Here is a 19,706-nt window from a genome sequence, read left to right on the forward strand (position 1 = left end):
GATAGATATACACAGATACACACACAGAGAGACACACATTCCTTGGCCAAAAATCCCCTAAGAGAGAGAAAAAAGTCAGTGTGAGTAGATGCGTGTGATAGAATAATTTGCAAGATCTTCTGGTGAGGATATTAGCATATAAATAGCAGGTGCAGTGATGGCCACCACAGTTGAGTACGCTTAATTTTTAGTGTATGAGAGAGAATGGGTTTTTAAATGCATAGTCATCAAGCCTGCTGAAAGACAAATGAAGTTTAGAGTTCACTTATGAGAGGATTACCTCACATTAGCGGGAAAAGACCACAACTCAACTCGGCGGGCCCTACTTACGCTCACGCCTGAGTGGAGGTGATTTCTTGAGGGGAGGGAAGAAGATGGGGCTGCCCACATGTTAGGCCACAAACTGGCTTATATTTTCAGAAATTCAGAGTCAGGGGACTAGTCGCTTTGGCTTCCTTTCAAATTTTCCCCTATTGATGGGTCTGCAATTGGGGGGGAGGGCGCTTTTGAGTTGTTGTTGTTGACTCCTGGCAACTACCTGGACAATCCCTGTAGTTTTATTAGCAAGGTTTCAGACGTGGCTTGCCATTGCCTCCTTCCTAGGGCTGAGAGGGAATGACTGGCCCAAAATCATTCCCTCTCAGAGAGATGGATGGATGGATGGATGGATGGATGGATGGATGGTAGGTAGGTAGGGTAGATAGATAGATAAGGTAGGTAGGTAGGAGGATAAGGTAGTTAGGTAGATAAGGTAGATAGACAGACAGACAGGTAGGTAGGTAGATATGGAAGGATGGATGGATGATAGAATACACGATGGATGGATAGAAATAGTTAGATGGATGGATGGATGGATGGTACGTGATCGATGGATTTATTTATTAAATTTAGATGTTGCTCCTCTCACCGATAAGGCAAATCTGACCAAACCATTATACTATTCATGGTAAAGCAGGGCTTCACCCTGCCTAACCATGAATAAGCACCTAAGATAGCTTGGTTGGCATCCGTGGCACCCCAGAGTAGATTCCTTTTTTTAAAAAAAAGAAGAAGAAGAAGAAGAATTTTGCTTCGCATTGAATAGAGCATTACTTATTGGATAAGTGTAATTAAAAAATAGCTATCAACAATGAAGGAACAAGCAGTCGAGAAATATTCCTCAGACTAGCCAGGAAGACCTTGGAAAAGATATTTAGATAGAACATAGGACCTAGAATAATCAGATTGGAAGGAACCTTAGAAGTCTTCTAGTCCAACCCCCTACTCAAGCAGGAGACCCTATACTACTCTGGACAAATGGCTGTCCAGTCTCTTCTTGAATACTTTCAAGTGATGGAGCACCCACAACTTCTGGAGGCAAGCTGTTCTGCTGATTAATTGTTCTCCTTGTCAGAAATTTTTTTTTCAATTCTAGGTTTGGAGATTCTCCATCATCCCAGTCATGGTTGTCCCAAAGGTGCGTTTTCAAAAAGCAACTGGACTTTGTTTTTTCCTGAAGACATTTCTCTTTTCATCCAAGAAGCTTCTTCAGTTTTGACTGAACGTTGGAGGATGGAAGGATTTCCATTCTTCGCAGTCAGCTGGATGTCTCTTTGATAAGCTTCCTTCCGTTGCCTCTTGTTCTGCCTTCAGGGGCTTTGGAAAATAAGTTGACACCCCCCACCCCTCTTCTTTGTGGCAGCCCCTCAGATATTGGAAGACTGCTTTCATGTCAAATTAAATCTTAAAAGAGAATCATAGCAGCTCTTCAAAACATTTAAGATAGGCCTGTTTTTGAGCACTTTAAAAGAATCCCAGAAAAAGTATTTGAGGTGTCTATTGGTTGATCAAAACCAAGATCATGGCATCCGGCCCTCTCAATTCCTGGCAAATAGATGGGGAAGAAATGGAAGTAGGGACAGATTTTATCTGCCTGGGCTCCAAGATCACCTCAGATGGGGACTGCAGCCAAGAAATTAGAAGACACTTGCTCCTGGGGAGGAAAGCTATGGCAAATCTAGACAGCATCCTAAAAAGCAGAGACATTATCACCCTGCTGACAAAAGTGCGTATAGTCAAGGCCATGGTTTTCCCAGTTGCAATGTAGGGCTGTGAAAGTTGGACCGTAAGAAAGGCTGAGCGCCAAAGAATGGAGGCCTTTGAACTCTGGTGCTGGAGAAGGTTCCTGCGAGTCCCCAGGACTGCAAGGCGATCCAACCGGTCAGTCCTGGAGGAGATCAACCCCGACTGCTCTTGAGAAGGCCAGATCCTGAAGTTGAAACTCAAGTACTTTGGCCACCTAATGAGAAGGAAGGACTCCCTGGAGAAGAGCCTGATGCTGGGAAAGATGGAGGGCAAGAGAAGAAGGGGACAATGACAGAGAAGGAGGTGGCTGGATGGAGTCACTGAAACAGTAGGCATGAGCTTCAATGGACCCCGTTCAGAGTCTGTTTACAGACATTGGCTTCTTTTAAACCAGGTTGCCAAATTCTCTTGAAATGATTGTCTTGTTACTAGTACTGAGGGCGCATTCAGAGTGCACACTTACGTCCACAAGAGTCAGAAGTAAGAGTTTTCCATTGGTGCAAGGCATGTTTTGAACTAGAAAAGAGATAATTCAAACACTGCAAGTCCAATTAACAGAATTCTGCTGCTTTTTCTGGCTCTAAAAAAGAATGTTATTTCAATAAAGCAGTTTTTAAATGAAAAGTACGCAGAGGATGGAGTGAATGATCCAGTTCGGATGAGTTGCTCTTAAGGTGTCTCCTCTCCACTCATTTATAGACAATTATCTTTACAAATAAAAGGGGAAGGCAGCTTGCTTAAAAACGATATGAATGCCAATATCTTTATTTGGGAACCGAGGGATTAAAGCGAAGGCGTTAATTTTCTCTCTCTCTCTCTTTTTTCTTTACCGCAAATGAGAACTTAATAAAGAAGTTATTCGACGAATTCAAGGGTGCAGACAATAAGCATAATATTTTATGAAAATGACCCTCATATTTAAAACCTGGCATTATATGTTATGCATTGTAGCACCAAGTCCACATCCACCTTTTGGGAAATTAAAACCCATAAATTCTGTTTAGTGTTTGATATGCACTGTACTAGCTGAAAGCAATCATCGCCCCTAAAACCTTGGTGGCTTTTCACCTTTCATAAATTCCTGGCTAGATCCTATACAAAAAATAATTTTCAGCTCCGTGGCTCATTGTTATTCAAACGTGATTGATTGTCGTCATTTGCTTCGCGAGAAGTTAAGTGCTCCTGTCATTTCCAAAGGGTATAATTGGGACGTTTCACAGGTCAGCGGCAGTGACAGGCTGGGCTTTTGATTAGTGTTGGACTGATAACAAATATTACAGTTTCCTATGATTAATGCTTTCTATAGTGGCTAAATGTGCACTTCATGGGTTGTGCCTAAACAGAGTGAATTTGCATCTTATTATTCCGCTCCCTCCAGCAGGAACCTTTGTGCCTCTCGGGCTGTAAGTGTTGCAGGAATGTTGTCGCCCCAGTTTCGTCTTACACATCCGTCCCTTCCTGGGGATTAATTGGGAGAGGCATCTGGGTGAGCCTAAATCCTCCCTCGCGTCGCAGCAAACTTTTAAACTCCCGTTTTAACTTTTCTTCCAGTTTAACCTCATATTAAATCATAGTTATACAGTAGTTTCGTGAACTCTCAAGCTTCCTCTTTCCACTGCGTATTCAAGAGGGACAGTGATTAATATTTATATGTATTTATATATGTAAATGTGTAGGTATATACATATGCTGTATAGACTAGATTAGACTAAACTAGACTAACTAGACTAGACTAGACTAGACTAGACTAGACTAGAATAGAATAGAATAGAATAGAATAGAATAGAATTATGGATAGAATAGAATAGAATAGAATAGAATAGAATAGAATAGAATAGAATAGAATAGAATAGAATAGAATTATGGATAGAATAGAATAGAATAGAATAGAATAGAATAGAGCTGGAAGGGACCTTAGAGGTCTTCTAGTCCAGCCCCCTGCTCAAGCAGGAGAACCTATACCATCTCAGACAAGTGACTGTCCAGTCTCTTCTTAAAAACCTCCAGTGTGTGTGCATACTTTGAGAATAGAATTTCATTTTTAATGTGTGCCAGTGTGCCCACAGTAAAAAAAAACACTAAAGGTTGTCTTATATATCTTATATTTAATATTAATCATTGTTTTTCCTCCATACCATCACTCTGCTGAACACCTAATTCCCACAGTACTGTCTTATGCCTAAGGATATTAATACCCATGTAGTAGTGCTATATGGTAATAGAATAGGAATGGGAATAGGAATAGATATTGGAATAGGAATAGGAATAGAATAGAATAGAATAGAATACAATACAATACAATAGAATACAATAGAATAGAGCTGGAAGGGACCTTGGAGGTCTTCTAGTCCAACCCCCTGCTCAAGTACTGGTCCTTACCTTAGTTGGTGCCTCATTTTGCTGCTGTTACATAGGATTTTGCTACAACCTAAAGTATAGAGATCTGAGTAAAGTCCTACAAAAATTATCTCTTCTTCCAGGGCTCTGATGAAGCGGAGATGTTCTGCTAAACACCTCACTCTCACAGCACCGTCTTATGTTTAGTAGATATTTACCCATGTAGTAGGGCTGTATTGCTATTATCCTTCTCATCTTTTCTCGTCTTCTCGTTTTTTCCTACTTCCTTCTCCTGTTGGTATCTTACGATTTGCCACTTGTTGTTTGTACCTAATGATTTATGGTTGTATCTTATGGTTTATGATCTATGGCTTGTCACTTTGTAGTTTGTATGTACACCGAGAGCTTATGCACGGGCGACAAATTTCTTGCTTGTCCCATCACACTTGACCAATAAAGAACATTCCTGTTCTAATTCCAATATTAGAGTTCAGAGAACTTTTTTTAAGAAATCCTACATCAGCCACCAGCCTTTCAGTTCTAGCTCAGTTGCCTTCAAAAGCACTTGAGATACTTGGCCTTCTTTCTCTGGGTGTGCAAAGCCAACAGTGGCACCAAACTCTTTCTAATTTTTTATCTTCCTCCCCAGATCTCAAGCTTGCGCCCGTCCTAGCAAATCTAGCATCCTAAAAATAAAGATTAAGAACCAAAAGTTACATTTCCCACCCGTTCTCCTGTTCACAAACATGTGATTAAAGTTTAAAGGAAGGAAAAGATTTGGGGATTTATATAGCCCATCGGCCACTTGCAAGGAAAAGTGCCCTGATGTTTTAGCATTAAATTCAAACGCCTGGGGTTTTTTTTTCCCCCCCTCCTTTGTCGAAAATAGGCTTTGGCTGGCAATGACAGAAAGGCCGTACAGAAGCAAGTTGAACCGTTTTCTTCCAGTTTACCAAGTTAAAGAGGCTTCTCCACCTTTTTCAAGCTAACAGTGAATTTCTGCTGAAGGGCTTATTGGATTCGGTTCAGCGTTTTAGAAAATAGAACCACGAGTGGCAGAATCAATATGCTTTCTCTTTTTTTTTAAAAAAAAGAGAAAGTTTTAAGTGCACTTTACAAACAAAAAACAGCCTGCCAACTAAGGGGTCACTGCCAAAAAGGCCAACACAGTGCATTAACAGAGGTATAGATCACCTGAAGTATTAATACCACTTTACAAGGCCTTGGTAAGGCCACACTTGGAATACTGCATCCAGTTTTGGTCACAGCAATGGAAAAAAAGATGCTGAGACTCTGGAAAGAGTGCAGAGAAGAGCAACAAAGATGATTAGAGGACTGGAGGCTAAAACATACAAGGAACGGTTGCTGGAATTGGGAATGTCTAGTTTAACGAAGAGAAGGACGAGGGGGGACATGATAGCAGTCTTCCAATATCTCAGGGGCTGCCCCAAAGAAGAAGGAGTCAAGCTATTCTCCAAAGCACCAGAAGGCAGGACAAGAAGCAACGGATGGGAACTGATCAAGGAGAGAAGCAACCTGGAACTCAGGAGAAACTTCCTGACAGTTAGAACAATTAACCAGTGGAACCACCTGCCTCCAGAAGCGTTGAATGCTCCAACACTGGAAGTTTTTAAGAAGAGACTGGACAGCCATTTGTCTGAAATGATATATAGGGTTTCCTGCCTGAGCAGGGGGTTGGACTAGATGACCTCCAAGGTCCCTTCCTACTTTTATTACTACTACTACTACTACTACTACTACTACTACTACTACTTTTACTACTACTGCTGCTGCTGCTGCTGCTGCCGCATTGCATTGCTTAAAAGAAATTGCATGGGAATTTCCGTAAAATCATATTGGAAACTGCAGGGCCCAGATACAGGACTTCTTAAAAAGTTCCCTGAACTAGGTTAAACTTGAAGAAAAGTTAAGTGGACTTTTTTTTTTTTAGAAAAAAAGGGTAATTCCTAGGCATATATATTCATTTAATGACCGTCCTAAGTTAAAATGCCACTGGAAAAAGAGACTTTTGACCATTTTTCACACTTACGACCGTTGCAGCATCCCGTGATCAAAATTCGGGCGTTTGGCAACTGACTCATATTTATGACGGTCGCAGTGTCCTGGGGTAACGTGATCCCCTTTTGTGACAAATCAAATTCAATGGGGGAAGTCAGATCCACTTAACAACCAGGTTACTAACTTTTATCAACTGCAGTGATTCACTTAACAATTCTGGTCACAAAATGGGGCAAAACTCACTTAACAAATGTTCTCCCTTAGTGATAGAAATTTTGGACTCAATGATGATCATAATTCGAGAACTATCTGTATGTTAAAGGACAGTCTAGTTTTAGCTATTATAAATATGCCTTTTTTTCCCCTATCCTGGAAGAGCCTTTTCCCCCCCCCTCCCAGAATGTAACTATGCTAAGAGATTTGGTAGTTCATAAAGCGATAACGAGTATAAAATTTATGAATCAGTTAACTTTTAATGTGCAATTTATTTTATCTATTTACAGTATGCCTCTTGTAATTTCAGTCATTTCCTGAGTCCAAAGGTGTTATTAGGGTCTGGGGAAATAGGATATTGGCTGTAATTCTTTCTAACACGGCTGCCACACGGAAATTGCATAAAATGTCATGTCATCGTATAAAAATTTGGGGTTTTTTTGTTCTTCCGGTATCCTGGTTTTAAAATTTTTGTTGTTTTTCATTGCGGAGAAACATTCCTCAAAAAATAAGAATAGAATAGAATAGAATAGAATAGAATAGAATAGAATAGAATAGAATAGAATAGAATAGAATAGAATAGAATATATGGAATGGAATGGAATGGAATGGAATAGAAAACATGGAATAGAATAGAATAGAAAATATGGAATAGAATAGAATGGAATAGAATATAGGATAGGGAATAGAATAGAACAGAACAGAATAGAATAATGGAATGGAATGGAATAAACAGAACAGAACAGAATATTCTTTATTGGCCAAGGGTGATTGGAAACACAAGGGATTTGTCTCCAGTGCAGAAGCTCTCACTGTACATACAAGCAATAAGTGATAAATCATTATCATAATCATCATAAGATACATTCATCAGAAATCATAAGATACAACACTTAGTGAGACTGGAGTGAGGGAAGAACTATTCCTCTTTGTCTGGATATACTTAGCAAAAGGGTTTTAACAGCAAACATTATTATTTTTAAATTTATATGCCATCCCTCTCACTCTGATATGTGACATGCAGAAACAACAGTCTAGTTCGGGTTATGTACACATGTGCATGGCGGGAAGTGCTGTTGTAAGTTGGAACCGTCACTAAGTGAACTGTGGTAAGCTGAGGGCCACCTGTAATATGGGAGCTGAAGTGAAATGAGACAACAGATCCTCCTTCACTAGATACATGAGACACAAGCATTACATCGGTAGCTTCTGCTAGACCAGTGGTTCTCAACCTGTGGGTCGGGACCCCATTTGGGGTCGATCGACCATTTCACGGGGGTCGCCAAGCAAGGCTGTCCGCCATTTTTTTTGTCCGCCATTTTTTTCCCCTTTTCCGGCGGGTGCCTTACCTCCCTTGGGCTGGGCCAGCTGGTGGTCGGCCTGCTCCGTCTCTGCCGCTTGCCAGCTACGCCNGGAACCACGCATGCGCGGCGCTCCCGGGCAGGGAAAGTCCTCGACTTACGACCGGTCAGGTAGTCCTCGACTTACGACCGGTTTAGTCCTCAACTTACGACCGGTTTAGTCCTCGACTTACGATTGGTTTAGTCCTCGACTTACAACCGGTTGGGGTCGCGGCATTAAAAAGGTTGAGAACCACTGGGCTAGATGGACAGCTACGGTTTTTTCCCCTCCACAGCGACTTGAACTCTTTTAACTCTTTTCTCATAGATGAAAAGCAGAGAGGAAGAGGAGGAGGAGGAGGAGGAGTTTGTGGAGGTGCCTGAGAAGGAGGGCTTTGAGCCGCAGATCCCAGACCACCTTCGGGAAGAATATGGTGAGTTTATCCAGCTGTGAAGGCTTCACCCCTGCTTGTTGAAACCTTGCTTTTGTGGTCTGCCTCTGTCAGGAACTTTTGGTGCCAGCAAATTTTAGAAGGAGGACTTCTTCTTGCTGTTATCAAGAAGTGGTTAATACCTTTATATATATACGTATATATACTAGCTGTACCCGGCCACGCGTTGCTGTGGCTCAGTCTGGTTAAATGGAAAAGAAAGAAAAGAGAAAGCGCATGCTTCTAATATGTTTAGACATCTATAATATGTGACATCTATATAACAGTAGGTATATAAAATCACGCGCGTATTCAAATGCAATGTGTCAAAATTTCAAAGCAATTGGTCAAGAGCTTTCGGAGATTTAAGATTTTGAACAAATGAACATTTACATTTTTATGTATGTATGTATGTATGTATGTATGTATGTATGTATGTATGTATGTATGTATGTATGACTGGTAATAATGGTAAAGATTTGACTCTTGGGTGCATTCATCTCAAAACCAAAAATAACATTGACCACCAAGAGAAGATTAAAATATTTAAAGGCATTTAAAACATTAAAAGCATTTAAAACATTTAAAAAAACAAGGCAACCAAGCTTTCGTCGGGCACTCCCGACATCATCAGGGTTGAAAAAGGCAGTTAAGGGTGGAACTTATATGTATGTATGTATGTATATATGTATGTATGTATGTATCTCTGCAGAAATTATCAGACTTCACATGAAACAGAAATGTTTCTCTCCACTAACTAGCTTTTCGTGGAAGTTTCTCTTCTTAGATAAAAAAAACCTACCATCTACTAGTGTCCACCATTTTCTACTCGTTGTTAATCCTTCTTCTTTATCCTGATAACGTTGGCCCTGTTGCCAAGAATTTTTATCACATCCTATCCAGAATGTGTGTTAAGGCACTCTCCTGGCCTTTTTGCGTAAGTCAAATTTTCAATAAGGATGGAATTACCACTAAGATGTGCGTATTCCTGCTTTTTGGCTCTCCCATGTTAAAGTTCCACAAACGCTCTTTGGATAATCTGAAACTAGCGATTCTTAGCTCTTCACCTGCGTAATTTCTCCCGACTTACCTCTTTGATGTAACTGAAAATGGGCACATTTATCTAAAAAAACACTTTAATGTAGTTGACTCTGTCCAACTCAGCAGAATCTCACGCTACCTAGAGGGTGTTGGGTACCTTTTGTGATTCACCTTGAACTTTTGCTGAGAAGTCTTGAAATAAAATGGATGCAGAATGAGAGTTATTATTATTAAAAAAAAATTGTATTTAGCATGGCCTCCTTTGATTAAACGTGCCAAGTATTGTTGGCAGGTCAGACTTAGGAAATACTTTTATCTCTAATAATTCTAGAGATGTTTCTAAGGCTTTGTTGCCTTCATGTGAGGTTGTCTCCTTTTAGAGGAGACAACATCTTTTGTGGGTCCAATTTTCAACCCACACTTAAATAGATAGATTTCAAAATGCCAGCTGGCATATCTTTCAGAGATTCCCAGAGAGAGAAAAATGTCTCTTTTTCTAAGCAAGAAAAATTAGGATGCATTGAAGGGATGCTCCTTGTTGGAATGTAAGGCTGGTATTCTTATTCACGATACCTCAAAGTCAAAATTACTTTGAAGATACAATACTGTGGATCAATTTAATAAAACTACAGGTAGTCCTGCACTTATCACCACAATGGAGCCCAAAGGTTCTGTTGTTAAGTGAAACATTTGCTAAGTCAGTTTGGCTCCATTTTTCAACCTTTCTTACCACAATTGTTAATTGAATCACTGCAGTTCTTAAATTAGTAACATGGTTCTTAAGTGATAATCTGGCTTCCCCGTGGACTCTGATTGTCAGAAGGTTGCAAAAGGGGATCACGTGATCTTGGACACTGCAACTGTCATAAGTACATGCCAGTTGCCAAGCGTTTGAATTTCGATCACGTGATCTTGGGGAGGCTGCAAAGGTCGTAACTGTGAAAAACGGTCATAAGTCACTGTTTTCAGTGCTGTTGTAACTTTGAATGGTCACTAAATGAACTGATGCTGATGCTAAATAACTAATGCTGCCTGCACTTTTGCCTTGAAAATGCGGAAAGGAGAATTGTGCTAGGTTTTAGAGAAAAGTCTACCTTAATATATATATATATTTCTAGCAACTTTTTTTTTAGTTAGGCAAAAGATAGCGTATCAATGCATGTAGCATATTCAGGAACAATCTGCAATCTTTATTTATTTTCAGCCCTGCTGATTAATCGGGGGACATTTTTAAGCCTTCCTTAAGGCTCCCATTGATTAATGACACCAATTATTCAATTAAAACCTGCAGCCTTAATTTAGCAATGGCATTTAGAGCTTTCCAGCCCGTGTAATCTTTACTTTCACACCCCTTCTTCAGTCTTTTTTTCTGCTCTTGAGGGTTGTGTTAGGATCTGACTGGATCTAGAACGCTCAACAAGGAAACTCAAATCAAAGTGATCAACACAATACACACATTTAAAAATGGCTCCCCTGGATTCCTAACTGCCACTCTTGTGATCTTTCCCCTTTTCCCATCCATAATAAATGTCTACATTCTTTGTCAATGAAGCGTATTTTTCCACAGGGACCTCAGACCTTTTACAGGTAATCCTTGACTATTTTTTGTTTAATGACCATTCAAAGTTACAACGGCTCTGAAAAAAAGTCACCTATGGCCATTTTTCACACTTAGGATGTTGCAGCATCCCCATGGTCACGTGATCAAAATTCAGACGCTTGGCAACTGACTTGTACTTATGACAGTTGCAGAATCCCGGGATTATCTGTTCCTCTTTTGCCGCCTTCTGACAAGCAAGGAGAGAAGCAACCTAGAACTAAGGAGAAACTTCCTGACAGTTAGAACAATTAACCAGTGGAACTCCTTGCCTCCAGAAGCGTTGAATGCTCCAACACTGGAGGTTTTTAAGAAGAGACTGGACGGCCATTTGTCCGAAATGGTATAGGGTTTCCTGCCTGAGCAGGGGGTTGGACTAGATGACCTCTAGGGTCCCTTCCAACTTTCTTCTTCTTCTTCTTCTTCTTCTTCTTCTTCTTCTTCTTCTTCTTCTTCTTCTTCTTCTTCTTCTTCTTCTTCTTCTTCTTATTATTATTATTATTATTATTATTATTATTATTATTATTATTATTATTATTATTATTATTATTATTATAATAGTCCATGGGGAAGCCAGATTAATTTAACAACTGTTTTACTAACTTAACAACTGCAGTATTCACAGAACAACTGTGGTGAGAAAAGTTGCAAAACGGGGCAAAACTCATTTAACGTCCGAACTCGACTGTGTTGCTTCTCTAGGCCACACATAGGTGTGTGTACGTGGGTATATGCATAACTTATTTATTTATTTTATCATGTTTCTGCAGCGTAGATCGGAGGGGGTGACCCTCTGAGAGCTGCATGCAACCAAACCTCATTTTAACACATGCCGATCAGCGTACGTTTAGAGTGACAATAAAGTTATTATTCCATCCTGTAGCAAATGTCTCGGTTAGCGACACACTTTGGGGCTCAGCCGTGGTCGTCACTTGAAGGCTAACTACATTTTCAATCAGTGTTGCAAACTGGTTCCGGGAGATGCAGTCTCTGGAACGATCTCTCTGGATACCTTAACGGCAACCAGAAACTCTTCCGGGTAAAACTTTGTAATTCACCCAGATGTGTGAGTCACCGAGACCAACGTGGAAGAAGAACGTGTGAATGCACAACCGTCCTCAACTTCCTGGTTTCAGGAGCCCTCGCTGCTCCCATAGAATCCACTGGGTTTATTTTGGGCCCTGAAGGGGTTCAGTGGGGAGACATGGGGTGCAGAGTTCCCCCCCCATCAACTCTCTGATCCCTAGAAAAGTCCAAACTGGGGTCCCACTGCAGTTCTCCACCTTGTCTGGATTCACAAATTACCCCTCAAAGTCCAGCCGGTAACCGGCTCATTCTGTATCCTATTTAAATTATTCGTGCATTGATTTTTTTCTTCTTTTACCTGGTGTTGAAGGATCTGCTTTTTAATATACTGTGAATGGAGATGAACTCCAGGCACGTTGTGCACTAGATGGGAAGCCGCAGATTGTTCTTTATTCTGTTTATTTTTATTTTTTAAAAATGAACTTTTCCAGAAATCAGGGGGACTTTTGATTTGGAGGGACATCCCAAATGTAGTAATGTACAGGAGGTCCCCGACTCACAACGGTTCATTTAGTGACTGTTCCAAGTTGCATCAGCGCTGGAAAAAAGTGGCTTACGACCGTTTGTCACACTTACGACCCTTTGCAGCAATCGCCGTTCTCGCGTGATCAAAATTCGGACTCTTGGCAACTGACTCATACTTATGACAGTCACAGTGTCCCGGGGTTACAGGATCCCCTTTTGCAATTCCCCCAAAATCCATTGGGAATCCAGATTCACTTAACAACCGGGTCACTAAGGTAACAACTACAGTGATCTCCTTAACAGCTGTGCCAAGAAAGGTCGTAAAATTAGTTTAACGAAGAGAAGGACGAGGGGGGACATGACAGCAGTCTTCCAGTATCTCAGGGGCTGCCCCAAAGAAAAGGCAGTCAAGCTATTCTCCAAAGCCCCTGAAGGCAGGACAAGAAGCAATGGATGGAAACTAATCAAGGAGAGAAGCAACTTAGAACTAAGGAGAAACTTCCTGACAGTTGGAACAATTAACCAGTGGAACAACCTGCCTCCAGAAGTGGTGAATGCTCCAACACTGGAAGTTTTTAAGAAGAGACTGGACAGCCGTTTGTCCGAAATGGTATAGGGTTTCCTGCCTGAGCAGGGGGTTGGACTAGATGACCTCCAAGGTCCCTTCCAACTTTATTATTATTATCATTATTATTAAAATGGGGCAAAACTCACTTAACAAATCTTTTGCCTAGCAACAAAAATGTTGCACTCAATTGTGCTTGTAAATCGAGGGATAACTGTAATGAAGGAAGCTTAACTATTATGCACCATGCCCGTTCATACGTGTTGCAATATATATAATTATGGACTGTATTACTAGAGTGACACAGAAGGTAAAACTAGGGACGTTGTACAGATTTTCGGAATCTCTGACTTTTAGTAGCTACTCATATGATTTCCCCTCTCCTGAAACCTGGGACTGAAGTCTTGGGATTAACTTAGGAAGAGTGTTTCCTTTCTCTTTCTTGAATTCCAGTTACATCCATTCAATTAGTAATGAGAGGGAATGGGGTTTGAACTGGATCTGGGTTCTTCCCATGCAGCAGTGTAATATTAGTACATTTATTCCTTACTCATCATGGGGAAGAACCTGTCAGTGAAAGATATCCTACTTCGAGTGAAGATTTTAAAATTTGGTAGCCTCACTAGTAAAAAAATAAATAAATTGACTCAACATCTGGATTTGGCCTACCTCCAACTAGGTGGTAATGTTGGTATGCACCCTTTCTAATTTCATTATCTGCCAGAGATAGATTAAAAAATAAAACACTGTCTCCTAATTGAATGTCTAGAGAAGTAAAAGCAAAGACGAACGGTGGATGCTCTAGAGCAGGGGTAGGCAACCTTGGCTCTTTTATGACTCGTGGACTTCAACTCCCAGAATTCCTGAGCCAGCTATGCTATGCTGGCTCAGGAATTCTGGGAGTTGAAATCCACGAGTCATAAAAGAGCCAAGGTTGCCTACCCCTGCTCTAAAGCTATTTGCAAGACTTAACAGAGCTGTGCAGGCTTCAAATTCAAAAGTGAAGAATTGCTTCAGAGTATCTAGGATATTTGCATAGCATCCATCGGTAATTCCTTAAAACATCCTTTTTAAAACAAAAAACACCTGGGATTGCACAGCTGCAATTGAAATACGATGTATTTCCATTAAGGAACCCCAGGCCAGGTGTCAGCCACCCCATCTGAATCAAAATATCGTATTGTCCACCTGCAGAGCTGTGATATGAATTGGATGCCCAGCGATCTGTATACATTTTCAGGAAATAACCCTATATAGACTTGTCCGTGTTCCTTTGAATTGGCGTTCTGATTAACAGCAAATTATAAACTGCTTATCTTGGAATTAAAATTAAATTGCTCTTAATTAAAGCACTCTGCTCTGAAACCCACACTCGTTTAAAATGGGCAATTCCTAAGCTTTTTGCACCCTGCTAAACCTCAAAAGTTCAACTGTGACTTGGATGGCTTGTCATCCCAAGCACGGAGATACGAGAAGAAGCGCTGAATTTTGCAATTTCAACTTTATCCTTCAAGTTTAGAACAATCCGTTTCTTGCTTAACCAACTATTTTTTTCCTTTGTACACCAGGTCTTCTTCTATAATTGAACAGTTGCCATCCAGAAACAGTTAGCTGAGTAGGTTTTAATTAATCTCACAGCTGCAAAAGTACATCTTGACCGCAATTAGGGCAATCAGAAATGACTTTTGGGATAGATGTTAGAGCCACTTGGATTTTCTGTGGGCAAGATGGAATGTAAATTTGCAAAAGAATTTCGGCGATTAGGCAACTGAAGTGTGAAGACATAACCCATTAAGGGGTGTCATGCCAAATTAATATTACCAGGCCTTTTAATGACCCCTCATTTGTATAATCCTTATTTACAGTTGCACCTGATCACCAACGGATGAGGGCCGTTTTTGCACTCAAAATCCCCAGTATTATTGCAAAAAGAGCCCAATTTTGTGGAGAACGGGCCCCTAAATGGCTATCAGAAGTTACTTTAAATTTGGCGGATAGAGACCTCGAAAGAAAAATTTGGAACTTCATTACTGTGTACGCCCCAAAGTGGAAAGAGATGCTAATCCCCTCAATGGAAGAGTTAAGTTTCTATCTGGCTTTGGCAGAGATGGCAAAGCCAACTGAAGGGAAGAATTTATCTAGTTTTATTTCCATTTGGAAACCACTTCTGGATTCTGTACTCAAAACTGAAAAACAATAAAAACTTTAATTTTACTTTAACTTTTGACGACTAGAATGACCTTTGTAGAAATGGGTTGAAACATCTGGAAATGTACGTAAAGCAACAGGGTTGGGGCTGTTAATTTGTTTGTGTTCTACTACACTGAAAAAAAAAAATTGGAAGCCACAACTTTCCCCCCCCCTTTTTTTTCTCTGCTTTCTGCACTTCTTTTCTCTTTAACTCTCTCGATTTTTGTTTCTCTTTGTATTCTATCTTATAATAAGCTTTAATGAAATACTTAAAAACTAACTAAGAGAAGTTATTTTAATGTGTAGAAGTGTATATTTGAACCAAAATGATGCTGAGAGTTCCAGTAAAAAAAGCACAGAATGAAATGGGTGATGGTAAATAAAGCACAGTGATATACTAAAAATTTAATGAATAATATAAGAAAATATTTTAAAAATCAGGATATGTATGTATGTATGTATGTATGTATGTATGTATGTATGTATGTATGTATGTATGTATAAAATAAAAATCAGGTGCCCAAACTGGATCCAAAGCACATTTGCACATCTCTACATCAAATTCAGATCACAGAAGGGTTGTGGGTCTTCACACAACATTTGTTCCTGTTGTGTGGAGCAGAACACAAAAGGGCTTTCCATTTCTCCTGCCTAAATTCTTTGGATTTCAGCTCCTATTAATCAATATTTTTTGTAGATTGGATGAATTGGACCTGTATATAGAAAAGGCAGGTAGGAAGCAAACCCGTTCTACAAAAAGTTTTATTTTGTATAATTTATGTTCTTGCTTGGTGTGCGTTTCTCTCCGTTCCACCAAATCCTGATGACGCCTGCTCTTCTATTTTCTCTGAATTTTTACCGAGGAGTTTTTATCTTCCCCCCCCCTAATCCCACCATTTCTATCAGGACATAATCTCTTTCTCAAATTTACATTTTAATTACAAGGCCAGCCGAAGGAGCTAAAATCAATAAAGTCAGCCTTCTCCCGGTCCAACTTTCTGCAGGGGGGGGGGACCAGCCTCTCCCTTTCCTTCCATTGATTGATCTCTTTAGGATGGTCTGTTTTATTCCTGCAGGCAAATAGGTGCCATTTGGTCAATTTAAAAAGGGGTGGAAAAAGAGAATTTGGATTTTATTTTATTTTGTCTGCCGACGAAAGGATTAGATGATGTATTCATCAAGGCATCGTAGTGGTATGATGGACAGTTGAAAATATCCAAAGGATACCTTTTAAAGTCTGGAATTGTAATTTTGGAAGCATTTTGCTTCACGTGAAATGGAAACTCATATAACCTAATTATAGATAAATTATATTAAAATATTGTTAAAACGAGTAGCTCTCTATTTACTGTATAAGCCACTTTTTTTCTTTTTTTTTTCTTAACATTTACACTACCTGGTTTACCATTTTTAAATTTGTAGCTCTGTTTTGGCATCTTTGGCTCTTTTGGCAGAGCTATTTCGATAACTCTCAAAAAGGCGTTTATCGTCTCTAAGGCCCGTGTTCAAAATGGCAGCCAAGAAATCCTGAATTACTTCTGCAGAGTTGCCTCAGAATCTCCTTAAAGTCCCTTCAAAGCATTCAAACCGCATTTGAGATTGAAATACCTTTATAGACACTGTGAAGCTCTGGATCGGCTGTGGAATTCCAATATCTGTAATTCTTGACTTACAATGGAGCTCAGATTTTCTGTTGCTAAGTAAGACATTTCTTCAGTGAATTTTTGCCCCGTTTTATGACCTTTCTTCCCACAGTTGCTAAGTGAATTACTGCAGTTAAGTTAGTAACACGGTTGTTCAGTGGATCCAGTTTCCCCGTGGATTTCGCTTCTCAGAAGGTCGTAAAAGAGGATAACGTGACCCTGGGACACTGCAACTGTCATAAGTACATGCCAGTTGCCAAGCCTCTGAATTTTGATCACATGACCATGGGGATGCTGCAACAGTCATTAAGCGTGAAAAACTGTCCTAAAGTCACCTTTTCCGGTGCCGTTGTAACTTTCAACAGTTACTAAACAAACTGTTGTAAGTCAAGGACTGCCTGGACCAGATACAGGTATCGACTAATGGATAGGTAACCAGGAAGATGGAATGTGGACCATTGGGGAAAAAAATGGAAAATTCTAGAAAGATTCGTTTGGTGGATTGATCTATCTTTTCAAAGACCTTTTTTTTCTGCTTGTCCTTTTATTTATATAAATAAATTCTTTATTTATATTCTTCTTGCTTTCTTTGAACAATTTGCTATCAGTAATGTCTTATTTTGAACTGGTAGACTATCCTGCTGCCCGAGAACCTTATTCTGTGTACAAAATTAGCTGTGTAAGACAGCCAGGTGTTCCCTCCTGGATGACGTAGGAGGATTTTACGCACCACTTGGCAATAATTTTACTCACCCTATTTTCTCTGCCTTTATTCTTTTGAGGCCTGGAACCTGTCTTGCCCACAAGAAAAAGTGCGGTAGGAACTGGGAAGAACCAAGCGGTGCCGATGATGTCTCCGTTCTTATCCCAATCTGTGGTGGAGGAAGAGCTGGATCCAACCTCTGCTGCAGCCACGTGGAAAGTTATCCGAGATAAACTGCCCAGACTGCCCACTGCAGAGGACAAGTAGGTACCAGATGTTGGACAGATATCTTATCCCAAAGGTGCTTTTTCAGGAGGCAACTGGACTTTCTTGTTTTTCTTTGAAGACGTTTCGCTTCTCACCCAAGAAGCTTCTTCGGCTCTGACTGGATGGTGGGGAAGGGAAGGATTTATACTCCTTGCAGACAGCCGGTCATTTGCACTCTCTCTCTCTGAGAGTCTTTGAGGCCACTTGGAGGTTTACCTGTGTCCTCAGGATCACCTGAGTGTGCAAGAGGGGTCCAAGAGGCCACCTAGGTCAAAATTGAACAGTCTTCTCTCAATGGAGGGGGAGGGATATGACAGGTTTGCTGAGTTCGGAGAACCAGCTGAATGCACACCGCTTCCAGAAGTCCAGTCTAGGCCTCGGAGGCCTCCCAGGCCTAGAATGGCCCGCCAGAAGTGCATGGATGCCACTTCCGGATGTCTGTTATGGGCCTCGGAGGACTAGAGGAGATCTCCCAGGCCTAGAATGGCCCATCAGAAGTGCATGGATGCCATTTTCGGACGTCTGTTCTAGGCCTTGGAGGCTTGGAGGAGGCCTCCGAGGCCTAGAACGGCCCACAGGAAGTGCATGGATGCCGGAAGTGCATGGATGCCACTTCCGGAAGTCTGTTATAGGCCTCGGAGGACTAGAGGAGATCTCCCAGGCCTAGAATGGCCCACCGGAAGAGTGTGGATGCCATTTCCAGACATCTGTTCTAGGCCTCGGAGGCCTGGAGGAGGCCTCCGAGGCCTAGAACGGCCCACAGGAAGTACATGGATGCCACTTCTGGAAGTCTGTTATAGGCCTCGGAGGACTAGAGGAGATCTCCCAGGCCTAGAATGGCCCACCGGAAGTGGATGCCATTTCCGGATGTCTGTTCTAGGCCTTGTAGGCCTGGGGGAGGCCTCTGAGGCCTAGAACGGCCCACCGGAAGTGCATGGATGCCACTTCCGGAAGTCCATTCTAAGCCTTGGAGGCCCAGGCAACCGGTTGTTCAGTTATTTGAATCCCACCACTGATTTACTCTCTGTTTATATACATACGGTTTTCCCTGTGAGTGTTTGCGGTGGTGGTTCCTGGATTAAGTTTGTTTCCTGGAACCCTCAACTCAACAAGGCAGCAACTTGGACAAAAAGTCAAGCAGTAAACAACAACCTAAGAAGAAACAGCTTCTTGGAGGAGAAGCGAAACGTCTTCAAAGAAAAACAAGGAAATCCAGTTGCCTCTTTAGTTGAGTAAACAACAGCCTAACAGATGGAAAGCATGAACAATTATTAAAATTATACTTGTTAAAGATAAGAAGGATGTAAAATGTAGTCTGCTTCTTGGATCTTGTTTGGACTGCCTCTCTCCCCAAGCACCCAAAACACACTTGAGTTTTGCTGTGAATGCACAATAAATTGGGTGGTTTCCAAGAGCTGCTTAACAACAAGTTGCATTGTGCAAATTTGAGTCCAAGCTGAAACAAAATGGCCTTTAACATGAGAACAGGCACGTTTTCTGCTTTCTTACCATTTTTCACGCACGTTGTAGGGATTGCGAACCGACAACATCCAAGGAGGCCAACAGTCAACGTGAAGAAGAGAAAGCCAAAGCACCTCTGGTGCCTTTTGGGATCGACCTGTTCTACTGGGGCCAGGAGCAGCCAACATCTGGAAAGATCCTCAGGTAATAAACTGGTCCAAAATACGGAACACATTTCCCAAAAAATGCTTGTGAGGGTCGATGCTTGCACATCTTACACGCTC

At 41.0% G+C, this 19,706-nt stretch overlaps 1 protein-coding gene across 1 annotated transcript in view; it reads left to right on the forward strand.

Moving 5' to 3' along the window:
- Positions 1 to 8,301: 8,301 nt before the first annotated feature.
- Positions 8,302 to 19,706, forward strand: part of LOC107298779 (UV-stimulated scaffold protein A) — a gene marked incomplete at its 5' end in the record, with an annotated part of 28,333 nt that continues 16,928 nt past the window's right edge. The window contains 3 exons of the mRNA XM_015828143.2: positions 8,302 to 8,407; positions 17,774 to 17,957; positions 19,492 to 19,626. Coding sequence (XP_015683629.2) covers positions 8,302 to 8,407; positions 17,774 to 17,957; positions 19,492 to 19,626 — 425 coding nt within the window. The remainder of the gene's footprint in view (positions 8,408 to 17,773; positions 17,958 to 19,491; positions 19,627 to 19,706) is intronic.

The sequence above is a fragment of the Protobothrops mucrosquamatus genome, unplaced genomic scaffold (genome assembly GCF_001527695.2).
Source record: "Protobothrops mucrosquamatus isolate PMUCROS unplaced genomic scaffold, P.Mucros_1.0 scaffold4273, whole genome shotgun sequence".
NCBI classification, from domain to species: domain Eukaryota; kingdom Metazoa; phylum Chordata; class Lepidosauria; order Squamata; family Viperidae; genus Protobothrops; species Protobothrops mucrosquamatus.